The following is a 12,776-nucleotide window of genomic DNA, read 5'->3' on the forward strand; positions in this document are numbered from 1 at the left end:
CCAGCTGTACATACGCTAAAAGTCCCACGCTTTGGTAAGAGCTTATGAAGACAGAAGTTGTTTAGACAGAGTTAGATGATGCTGACCAAATAAATGAACATAAAATCCTCAGATGTAAAAAAGGAGGGATCTGAAAACTGATCTCCAAAATGTAGCATCTAAATATGAAATAAGACTGTTACTACTAATTGCTAAAATTACTCTTTGTTTTTAGTTTTGGAAATAGTTCTTACTACTGGCACATTAGCAAAGGGGACCAAAAGCATTTTAAACAGAAATACAGTTAGTTAACTCAAAGCAAAATGAAGCATGCTGTTAGAGAGATTGCATGCTATAAATACATGTGTACTCATTTTTGATACAAACACAGTGATATGTTGTACTTTTAAACTGACTTTTTTATAAAAATACCATGTGGAATAATTTTTGTTCTTTTTATCTATTTTGCAAGGAGACTCAAAGACTCTGCACTTCCCCCCCATCACTGGAATTGTATTAAGACTCAAGCATTCTCTCTCTGTCTGTCATATTTTGGTTGCTCTGGAACACTCTGCCCTGTAATTGAAAAAGTTTACAAAAATTTTTAGATTGTCCTTTTCAAACAAAAAAATATTTTCTTGAGAAGAGAGTGCAAGCTTCTTTTACAGAGAAGGTAAATATTAATGCCCTTTGTGAAACAAATAGGGTCAAAATAGTGGAGGGGTAAATATTTTTCCTACAGTTAACTCCATATGTCAATTTTCTAGCCAGGGATATATCAGCACTAAAGCTTTTCTTTCTACTTCTCGAGCCATACAAAGGCTCACCTTCCCCAAGCTGTTGTGCTAGTTCTGAGCTAAAATTTCCGCATGTGGCTTAGCTGTATGATCCTCTTTAAAGTCTTTGGGTACCATGCAGATAAAAACAGTTGGAAGAGCCTGCTGGGCCCCTGAGCGTTCATTCCCTGAGAACAGCAGGTCAGAGCATCGCTGGTGTGCTGACTCTAGCAACAGCGGGGGATTAGGTGGAAAGTGGATCTCAATTATGAAAACCAGGAGTACTTAAACAATATTTTTCTCATCATGTTTAGTATGATGAGAATGTAATGAAAAACACGAAGCATAAACCTTGTTAGATAACACTTGCTTTGAGAGTAGTTGATTTGCTGGGTGGAGAGTGCCTGAAACTCTTCTGAGCACTGCACTGCCTGGCTACGCTGCTCAGGAAGCCTGGGCATGGCTGGGATGAGTGTTCACCTTCGGTTTAAGTCACTGCAAGACCATGATGCTACGAGGAGGGATGGTCCTGCTGTTGCCTTTCAGACCCAGGTGAAGAGCTCTGGGCAGGCGCCTGGTGGCATGCATGCCTCTGGGCAGCAAGTGGGATCAGCTTGCTGTTTGCTGATCCAGCTGAAAGCTCTCTCTGCAGTGAAAAGCCACGGCCTTGCAGTCGGCTTGAGCCAACATGAGGGAAGAGGCAGGAACATGTGGCTAGCGCAGGGAAGGCCTCCTCAGGCCTCGGGGCATCGAAGGCACAGGGAGCTCGGCAGGCACCTTGCAGGGCCACAGGCAAGTGCCGTGCACGTGGGAGAAGAGGTGCACACACACGTGTGCACATGCACACACTCAATTGCTTAACTTACTGTTTCAATTTCCTCCGGTATCCTATTCAAGTCTGTAGAATTCAAGCCTGTGTAATTTGAAATAAACCTATGCTCATCATATTTTACCACATCAGACAGTCATGGCCATATTTGAAAGTGTCTGAAAACTCAACTTTTTATATGCCTGGGTCTTTCTGGAAAGGTTTGTACTCTGGCTTTGTAAGAACAAACAGCGGACAAAAAATGAACAGTACAGAATTACACAGTGACTTGATAAACAAAACACTTCAGCATCTCCAAATTAAGAAATAATCAAACTGTGAGTAAGTGAGAAAGCAGTGTTTGTTGTGGATTGACACACAATTAATCCTTCATCTATATAGTGTGTGCTTGATATTTAATGGGAGCATGCGGCAGTCAAGACCAGTAGCTCCCCTGATTATGGGATGCTTTAAAAATGGTTGTGAAAACCATGGAGTGGATTCAGCAGTTACAGTGTAGGAGTGGTAATGTTTCTGGCAGGGCCCCATCAATAAAACCCCGGAATAACATGGACCAGGCTTTGCTGAGAGTTGTAGGATCCATGGAGGCAAACAAAATTTTAATAGCTATGTTTATTAGCTATAGGTACAAACAGGCAGAGCCACTCCATCAGTGCAATGCAACATCAGTGGCACTGGTATAAATAGGTTATGTTTCATTTTCTTCTTTTGAGATCCTGCATCTGTCACCACTTTCCTGTAAGTCTTTTTTGCCTTCTCCAGCTCAATTTGTGGTTCCTCTCAGTAACTCCCCCTCTTAGCTCTTTTCCAGTTTGTCTGCCTCTTTAACCCTTTCAATGGGCTTCTCTTTTTCATTTACATTTCTCACACAACAAATGTTCTGGAAAATAATGCGCACTTCTTTCTCTTTCCGTGAAACACCTGCTTTGAAAGAGCGAACACGAAGCGCTCGGTTCCAGCGTGCAATGGCAGGACACCTGGCAGCACACTTCCGCGGCACAGGCATTCTCCGTGCCGGCCGTCTCCAGGCCAGGGACGTGCGCACCGGCCGCACCTTCAGCACCCCGCGCACGGCCGCGGCCCCCGCGCCGCGCAAGCCGGGCCCCTTCCCTCGGCACCGCGGTTTCGGAAACACGGGCTGCTGCGATGTCTGGAGCCGCTCGGCAGGGTTTGGGGCTTGGGAGGTCCTTGGCAGGGAGGCGCCGGCGGGGGAGGACGCGGCCCGCCGCCAGCGGCGCGGCACATCTGGCTGCCCGCCCCGCCAGCTGTGCCCCCCCGCCAGCTGTGCCCCCCCGCCAGCTGTGCCCCCCCGCCAGCTGTGCCCCCCCGCCAGCTGTGCCCCCCCGCCTGCGCATGCGCGGCGCCCACGCCCCGCCTCCCGCCTCCCTCCGACCTCGGCTCAACCCCGCCGCGAAGGGGCGGTGAGAGACGCTCCCCTCAGGGCCGCCTCTTGCTATTGGCCGCGGCGCGCGCCTTCTTCCCGCCCCCTGGGGGCAATGCCGCCCTCGCCATTGGCCCCGCGGGCCGGCGGCGCCTTGCGATTGGCTGCGGCGTGCCGGGCGGCGCGGCGTTTGCCGTGAGGTGCGGGAGGGCCGCCGCCGCCGCCACGGCCGCCACTGCCGCCGCCGCCGCCGCTTCCGGGTCCGCAGCAGCGCCGCCGCGGAGGGCGATGGCGTAAGTGCCGCAGGGCGCCGCCGGCTCTGCCGCGCCGCCCCCGGGGGCGGCGGGGGGCTCCGCGGGCCGCGGCGGCCGTTGGCGGCGGCGGCGGAGGGGGGGCGGGGCAGATGCGCGCAGAGGGGTGGGGGTGGGGCAGGTGCGCGGCGCCGCGGCCTCCCGGCAGGAGCGGAGCAGGCCGCGCCGTGTCGCGCCGTGTCGCGCCGCGCCGCCTGCCCGCGCCTGCCGGCGCCGGGAGGCTGCCCGAGGGGCTGGCGCTAGCGGCAGGGCTCGGGGGCAGGAGGGGCGCGCCGGGCACCGTGCCCGCTCCCCGGCGGAGCGGGTCTGCCTGCGCCTCCGTGCCCAGCTGTGTTCTGCTGCGCGTATGAGAGCTCCTCGCTTGCTCTTCGGTCCGCAGATCTCCTCTGTGGAGACGGTGGGAGAGGAAACCGGTTGAGTTTCACGGGTTCCTGTTTTTGCTTTTGTGTGTGTCGCTGTAAGTTAACGTAGTGCAAAAAGCATCGGAGGTCAGATGACAAGAGACCGAGCACTTCCAGTCTGTTTGGTCTGCAAGGAAAGTTTCCCTCTCGTTTCACTGGCAGATGAAAGATGATCCCTGTCACTATCTTTGACCCGTGGAGAGTTTAGTATATGCACTGAATTTAAATAAAATACACATGCTTTTTGATGTGTTTAAGGCTGTAATTAAAAATTTTTTCTATTTCATATTATTAACAAAAATACATAATGTAATTTATCAATACAAAGCACTTCAACATATTAATATACTGGATGTATATTTTGAAGATTAACATATATCCAGTATCTCAGTCATGATCTACATCTGGATTTCTCTCCCATCTTAGGAAACATGTCTACAGCAATACTCTCTTGCAATATATGTATTTTTTGATTTTTAAAAGCTTTAATATGGAAAAGACCACTATAGTTGCCATGGAAGTTCTTCTGTGTAAATTGTTAGTTAATCTACTTGTGTGGTGACTTTTATTATTATTTTTTTAATTGTAGCAATATCTTTCCAGTTTTACATGAAACGTGCATAAAGATCAGATAAATAGTTGGGCTGGAAGTTGTGGCGACTGATAAGAAGTGGAGTATAGGAGGGAGTAGTCTTGTTTGTAAAAGTATGTTAATTGGTTTTTTCAAAGATCATTGCTAAAATAGTACCAATTGGACAGTTTGTGCCAATTTCCTTTCAGGAGTATTAGTAGAGGATCGTGGCCTGAGCTTGCACAATTAGACAGTGTTCATGAACAGGTTTATGCATGAGTAGACTTTAGTGATGGCGAGTAGTCTTCACTTGGTTGAGTAAAGATGCGCAGGTGTCCAGGACTACTTCAGGGCGAGCTCTCATCCTCTGTGTGGCTGATGAAGTAATTCACCCTTTTTGGGTATGCTGTTAGAAAACTTTGGCGTGTGAAAAGTACATAAACTACTCTCTAGCAATTCCCCTCTGTATAATTTCATCTTGTGGGAAGTAGGCCAGAGTTTACCACTCTTTATGAATGGCATGCAAAATTATCCTACATTTACAGTGGGGTTAAGATACATTACCTTCTCCTAGTAACTGTTTATCCCATAGCAACTTGCTTCTGTGCTAAAATCTTTGGGTTGAGTGCTGACTGGGACAAACACTAATGTTCTGTATCTAGCTCACTTAAGAGATTTGGTATATGTAGCCATAAGACTGATTTGTGGTTTGACTTAGGGCTGATTTCCCCCTTCCCCCAAATTGTGGTGAGGTGTCAGAGGAGAAATTTAATGGAAAGACTCTGGAAAAGTTCATACAGAAGGTGAAAAAAACCTTAATTTCATAGAATAATTCAGAGATACAGTGTTGCAGTCCAAATTAAAAAAAAGAAAAAGCCTTTTTGTTGAGACAGGCCCCTCAAAGGAAGCATTTTTTTTTTTCTGGATAGAGGAGTGTGCAATAAGGCAAGTTCTTATTTATTTCTAGTGTTATAAACCTTTAGATTCTTTTTTTTTTTTCCTTCAATATCAACAGCTGGTAACGTTGACAACAAAACAGCCCTCTTCTCCCAGACAAGTCTGGGAGACATGGTTTACACAATCTCAGATTTTTTGTTTCTTTTAAAGTAAAGTAAAGTTAAAAGAACAATCATCCAAAATTCAGTTGGGCATTGCTAGACTGCCAATAAGTGATGCAAGGAATATTGTATGTTGGTTGTCCTAGTATTGAGTACTAGTCTACTTGTCCTTGGGTACCTAGAGCATCAACTATTTTCAGAAGCTTTGAAATGAAAAATGCATCTCTTCCACTGTTCTGGACACTAATTCAGTAGATTTGTGTTGCAAATGACTTTTGCATTTCACTCCTTTTTGCCAATGATGCTTGTCTGAACAGCTCATACTAAACTATTTTTTTTCTTTTTTCTCACTGCTTGTAGGAAGGGTGTTAAAATACCCTTTTTTTAATGTATATGCTTCTCTGGTGGTTTCTATTTCTCTATTAGATACAATAAATCTCATAAGGAAGACTACTGTAAGAATGACTTTTATTTCTTAAGATCTTATTCAAAGATCTGCAACTTTAATTTTGATATAATTCAGTTTTTTAATGTAAACTCCTATGTGAGCATGTTACTAACGTAAGCTAGTATACTGTAAATTATGTTTAACTACTACTGTCCACAGAGCAGTTCAACTAGGTGTGACTCTCTCCTGTACTGTTTTTAGTTCAGCTGCTTCCATTTGAGGTTATAGCAAGATTTCATTAGTATAATTAAAACAGTTCTTTTAGTTTGTTTACAGTTTACCACTATTGTTACTTCAAGCACTAGCAAAGGCAGAAAAATGGGCAGGTTTTTTTTTTTTTTTTGACTGATCATTAATTGGGTTTAAGGTATGAAGCAAATACAGCACTTCATATTACAAAATTGCTGTGCAGGTTCTACAATTTAGTGTGGTTTTTTTTTGAGTATGTTGTTTTTGAAAACAACTTTCTTTCTCTTCCTTCCTCTTCCCCTTACTTCTTGACTGAAGAGTAATTGAGCTTCCTAAGATGTACTGGGACTGGTTTGATGTCTTCAGACCTAGCTGGAGTGTTTTGGGAAAGAAACTAAGGCTGGCACTTTCTAGTTTTGTAAAATGTGCCTAATACACTTATAGGTGCTGACAGTATCACTACACCTTCAGAGAAAAAATTGGTTATGTATACCACTTGTGAGACCCCTTTCTTTTCTAATACCGTTTAATTAAGCAAAGCTCTGATTTTGTAGTAACTATTGTCAGAGACTGTGAAAGAAAATGACTGAGGCTGTAGGACTCAAGTGCTCCTTCTTTCCTTTTTTTTTTAACGAATGTACTTTATCTGACCCTTTGTGGGTGTGGCTTATTTACCAGACATGCAACCATGCATATGAGGTAAATTCATTTATTTAGATTAGGGGATTTTGTATGCCATTATTTGATCTGGTATTTTGGGTGTAATTGTAACTCCGCTTTCTTGTAATTGGGAGTAGAGGGGCCTCAAAATGAAAAGTATCTTGTAATATTAAGGAGGAAGTAAATATGCCCATTATTTTGAGAAACAAATTTTGTTTTTCTTTCCAATTTACAAAGGCTTGGTAAACAGTTGATTATATGAAGATTTGAGGAATGAGCCGGATAGATTTAGCTTTCCAATTTAATTCCTCCATAAATTCTAGTAAAAATAAGGGGACCAGTGGCATACGCTACAGTATTTTCCTACTTTCTTCATGACCATATACAAGTGTTTCTTCTCAACATTATGAAATGCTAGTTTTTTTTCCCCATCTTTGGGTACAAGTTTTATTCTGTTGCTTCTACAAGGTGCCCCAGAAGAAAAGCATTACAAAAGATGGGATAAATAAACAGACTTCTTTTTCCCCCTCTTTTTGTTCAGCCTCAAGATCCATGTTGCTTAATGTTCTCAGGCACTTAATAAAACATCTAGTGCTTTCATCTTCAGTTATAGGTATATGATAGACTTTTCACATTTACATTGTTGTTTTATTTACTTCAGCTATTTCTGCTAAGCAACTGAATTCCAGTGCCGGAGAATGCTGGAGAGCCACATCCTCTGTGGGCATTATGCCACTTTGTGGCCAGATACTTCAAAGAGTCAACAAGCTGCTCATCTTCCTTTCTTTTCTTCGCAGAATAAATACGCTGGTTTTTCCACCTAACTACCTAAACAAAGTCAAAGTATAATATGGAATCTGTGTATCAAAAGTATATTTTGTGTGTCTTATCAGTCAAGCTATTGGATGGGCTTCCCCCCACCCCCCCCAAGTCTTTTATATATGTATGTTTTATGTAAATTTTTACTGACTTTGTTCAAGCAGAGAATTCTTTTCTCAGGGTTAAGTGTTGATGCCTCAGACTGAAGTTAGTTTATTGTGACTGAAATAGGTTTAAAATGATTTTAAGCAACTAATTTTTACCTGGCTTTTAGGAATAGCTTATCTGCTGTGCAAACTCGATTGAGTTTGGAATACAGGAAGTGGGCTGGAAATGAAGTGCATCCCCCGGGACTTTAACAACACTTGCCTCGTTTTCTACCACTTACCTCTTTTTAGTATTGAGAGTAACTGATTAATATATGACTCAGGTAATTAAAATTCATTTTTTGGGGTGTCAGTTAATTGTGTTTCTGCTATAAAAAATGCCTATGTGACCAGCTGAAGCAAATCTGTAGTAATATTGAACCCTCACATCTTCAAGCAAGTCCAGTGACTGCTTTGAACAGGCCAAGTGCTCTAAACATGCTCCTGGAGAGCACACCTTAAATTCTTAGGTTTGGGCATCCTAAATTAGGTATTTGGTCTTTTATCTCTCCATGTTTCAGGTATCTCATTTATAGAAAGATGATTACATAGCCCCTTAAAGGAGTGTTGTGAAAATAAGTACAAGTGAAAGGTGCTGTGATTTTATCACTTTATTGCCACAGAGTCCTCTTCTGTTGCTTTCCTCCTTCTAGGAGGAAATTAGTAAATTTTGTATGTATTAACATGGTTTGCAGTAATGAAAGCCATGAGTGCCATACTGAATAGTAAAGATGTGCTGTTTCTTTGCTTCTTTTGTTTTTCTTAACCGAAAGATAGGATTTTGGATTATGTTCCAGCAGTTTTACTGGGCTCATTATAAAACAGTAGAGATCTTGAGAAAATACAATAAATATGTGCAGAGAGGTAAATGTGAAGTTCCGGATTTCCTCTTTCTTTGTCATGCGCTTTCTGTTTTGTATTGGTACAGATGGTAAGAGTCTGTTCCCCATCCAGACTTAAGTCTCTTTCTTTCAAAAGCAGTCCCCTAAGATTTAGAAAGTATCCTGTTGCTTCAGAAAAATACAGTAACAGTTTGCATTTAAATTGCAGGCATATCAAGCTGGTGGTCAAAGATGTGTTCCTAGAAAGTGCAACAGTTAATGTTTTGACAGATTTGGAAGTATTTACCCATAGTAATAAATGTAAGAGGGAGGGATGCATGCAGTAGCCTAAGCTGCACACTTAAATTGTGCCTACTGGTACAGTATATATGGCATGGAAGATGAAGAGGCAGGAGCAGGATCATCAGGGCTGTTAGCAGGAAGAGATGGTGTGTTTTCAGGATGGATACTAGCTACTGAAAAGCCAGTGTTTCTGTTGACAGTCCTACTCCTGCCTCTCCGTACTCCATGCCCGAAACGCACAAGGGCTTTATAAATAGTGGGTACTACTTAAGTCTCTGCATAGATCACCCTTCTGTTACGCTAGTTCGTATGGGCAAAATTGCTTCATAATCTGTTTAAAACACCTGCTTCCTCTATGAAACAAAGAGCCCACTCCCAGTGCAAGTGTTACAGCTGCCTGTTTCTGAACAGTTACACTTTCACTGTTGCCATCCTCTTCCTCAGGTCACTTGATCAAGCCAACCAAGGGCAAAGGGTGTCTGTTAGTGGGGCAGCATGTTAGATGATCAGCTGTGAGACTCCAAAATGATGGATTTAGAAATGATGACTGGTGCGAGATTCCTGTGTTTATTTACATGCCAGTGGCAAATGTATTCCAGAAAACTTTCAAGGATATCCAGTTTATGCTTGGGATAGTGATAACAAAAAATGATGAACATGGTCTGTACTTAAGTAAATGTCAGGATCCCATGACTTGCAGTCTTTGATTTGTCTTGCCAGTCTTCCTTAGAGCTATAACAATATGTAATATTCTGTCTCAGTATCAAGTAACATTGGAGGATAATTTCTTAGGAAAAGGCTGCAAGTAGCTTTCTTAGAAGATTAAACAGAGATGTTCTTTAACGTAACGGGCAGTCCCCATCAATTTGCAACGCTTCTGCAGTGGTCTTGATCACAAAAGAAAAATTCTTTTCTCTTGTATGACCACAAAACCTTCCCCTCCCCACCCCCCTTAAACAAACTTTATGCTGAAATGTGTTGACTTCAGTTTCCCCAGTCCCTCTGTCATTCACAAATTGAAGGATCTTATAGATGGTCTGCACATCTACTTCATAATACAAGATGGCATGTGGGTTTTTTTTATTAGGGTATTGTGAAAGGCTTAAAACAAATTGCACTACAATTATGTAATTGAGTTTGCCATTGTAATGTCCCTTCTGAAACAAGGGCGGCTTTCTAAAAATATCCATGCGTGATGCTTGTTATTCCTGTTTATAGGGGAGCTTCTTTATCATTACTACTGGAAGCAATGTCTGGAGGTTTTTTTTATTATTATTTATTTACTGCTTTCATATTCTTTCATCTCCATTCTACTCCTTCTTATCAGAAGAGGTGGTGAAGAAATTGCTAATGCTTTTCCTTGAGACTGTGCCCATGTTTTAGTTCAAAGCACAGACTCTTGATTCAGAATATTGAATTTACCCAAATGTAAGTGAGATATGAATGCATTTAGAGCAGGTTTTTTGAACTTCCCCAGTCACATTTTATTTCCAAGTTAAATACTAAGAGAATAGGATGGATATTACAGAAAAAAAAAATTGATAAATTGTTTTTTCTTGCTAACACTTTTAAAATACCAATTATTCCAAAGATGTTATACTGCTCAAAAAGCAAAGCTTTATCAGTGGTATTTAGTTTGACATTCTTTAATTCTTAATGGAGAGCATCAGAAACTTCATAAAGAAAAGGAGATAAAACTACTTATTTTTTGAGGGTTGAATGCTAACATTGATTTGCAAGACAGGTTGCCAGGAGTTGGAAGGTGTACTTAAAAAAAAAAAAAAAAAAAGAAAAAAAAAAGCTTATCTTCCTGGAAGAAAGCTTGGCAGATAATGTCCAAGGGACAAGACTTCGGATGAAACTAATACAAGTAAAATGGTGCTGTATAATTACAAATGTTACTGATCAGAACTACTCCCTGTTAATCACACTTAATTAATATAACCCAATTACAAGATGATTTATGGGTGGTTTGAATAAGTGTGAAAGATCAGAAGGACTGGTTTTGTGCTCTCTGTATAGCAGATATATGTAGTCACTTTTTATAAGATGATTCAAATATGTCTTAAAGCAAGAGAACTAATAGACTCACTGGATAAAGAGGTTAAGGAAATTTTCCATAGCTCCTAAAGACTGCATGGAAGTGTACACTTCAGCCTTGCCTTCCATTGGTGCAGCGGCTCTGTGCTGCTGGCCAGAGCAGACGGTAAAGGCCTGCACTGCACTGAAAGGTAGCACTTGAACAAATGACACATAGACCTGCTTTAAGTATTGATTCCTTAATATAATCTCATGCTAATATGTTTTTCCTCCCTGTCTGAATTTTGCTCTGTGCTCAAATATAGTTAAATACTCCAAGGAATTTGCTTTGAAATGGTGTAACTGAAGTATCAGATTGAGGCCATGAAAGGAGCCACCTGGACTCTGCGCTATGTAGAGTGTGATGAGGGGCTTTTTCTGTAAAGGCCTGATCAGCTTCCCCCTCTTAATATGGGAAAGCCTGAGGGTATTCTCCTTACTCTGCTTGCCTGTGGTCGCATGTAGCCTCTCCCTAAGCAGATGGATTTATTTGAAGAACTGTAGGGCTGCTACCTCTCAGGTGACTTGGTGATACTTTTTTGGTATGTGTTTAAGACAACTGGTTGAACATCTTTTTTCTGAATGAAGTGGTGGCTTAAGGAAGTTCACAAATGATGATTAAAAGCTCTGTAACAAGTTTAACTACCTCTCAACTTTTAGGTATCTGTGCATATCCAGTATAGAGTCTGAGCCTTCTGATTCTGAGCAGTTAAGTTAATTAGCAATTAAAAACAGGTTTCAGAATTGGTATCCTGGGCTAGGACTCTTTTCTTTGTTGGTATAAGGAGCTGCTTTCTGTTCTCCCTCATTACCTGTTAAAATGAGGAGAAAACTTCTTATATAAACATCCTGAAACAACATGAATTGTGGGGCTGGTTTACAAAATTCAGTGGTAAACCTGAATTGAACAAAAATAACCTTTAGGGAGTTGTTCATCTCACTGGCAGAAATAGCACTATCTTTTTTTGTTTTCAAATGGACTGTGTTTGGCATTCTGTGTGTAAGAAATAAGAGGTATAAAATACATGAGTTATTGGAGGCTAAGCTATAATACTGAGATGATGGATGTTTAGTTAACCAGTTAAATAGAATAATTTTCTTGAAATAAACTAATGCTTCTCTGAAAGGAATGTTCTATAGAACAAATCTCTAATATGCGAATATGAAGCATGCAGTTTGTCTTGTGCTACCTGTTTGTATGCCAAAATGCTTAGATTAATACAGTTTAGTTTTTACTCTTATGTTCAGTTGCCTTTTGACTCAGTGCTATAGTGTAATTGTATGTGTTACATTTGTTGGCTCATATGTTGTATAGGGTATTCAGATTACTAAATTTGGAGAGCATAGGATTTTTTTTTTTTTTTAAGGAGGCTGTTAGGTATTGTTTAATGTGCTACATACTCAGTTTTCTCTAAACTATACTGTCCTTATTACTCATTTTGTTTTTTTGCCTTCAGTTCTATAGGTGCTGATACAAAAACAGCTTAGCAATGGATCAAAGAAAAAATGATAGTTTTGTCCCAAGTATCACGCAATTGGAAGACTTCCTGACAGAACATGACTCGAATGTAGTTTGGCTGTTAGTAGGTAAGGTGAATCTGCTGTTTTGGTCAAATGTTTTTTGTGAGTGCTTTTAAACATGCTTCTCTAAATGATGTTACACCAATTTAGAATTTCTTACTAAAAGACATCAAAACAATAAAAGCTGATTTTCATTTGTTGTAGAACTGTTTAGTGATGTATGACAATGCTACTTAAGTAAATCAGAAAGAAAAAATACGGAATTGCTTCCAATACTAATCCTACTATGGCAATCAGGAAGTAAGTCAAAGATGCAAAGGATGATGCTTTACAACAGCTACAAATGAGACCTCAGTGAGAACTGAGCTGGTGGTGGTTAAGTATAATACCATAACAAAGGATCACCATTTCAACACGACAGGCAGGTGCAATTACTTCGTTATAGAAATATGAACATATCTGCCATTTAATACAGCATGTGTAA

The 12,776-nt window shown here is 41.3% G+C and overlaps 1 protein-coding gene across 11 annotated transcripts in view; it reads left to right on the plus strand.

Moving 5' to 3' along the window:
* Positions 1-3,176: 3,176 nt before the first annotated feature.
* The window catches only part of BLTP1 (bridge-like lipid transfer protein family member 1), a 128,954-nt gene continuing 119,354 nt past the window's right edge, over positions 3,177-12,776 (plus strand). For 9 of the 11 annotated variants that reach the window (XM_067297678.1, XM_067297681.1, XM_067297686.1 and 6 more), the window contains exons 1-2: positions 3,177-3,258; positions 12,229-12,358. In XM_067297678.1, the coding sequence (XP_067153779.1) occupies positions 12,262-12,358 (97 nt within the window). In that variant the 5' untranslated portion in view covers positions 3,177-3,258; positions 12,229-12,261. Of the gene's footprint in view, positions 3,259-3,716; positions 3,734-12,164; positions 12,359-12,776 lie in introns of those variants that run through there. The other 2 variants (XM_067297680.1, XM_067297679.1) reach the window with 2 other exon arrangements.

This window comes from Apteryx mantelli, chromosome 5 (genome assembly GCF_036417845.1).
Source record: "Apteryx mantelli isolate bAptMan1 chromosome 5, bAptMan1.hap1, whole genome shotgun sequence".
Taxonomy (NCBI): Eukaryota; Metazoa; Chordata; class Aves; order Apterygiformes; family Apterygidae; genus Apteryx; species Apteryx mantelli.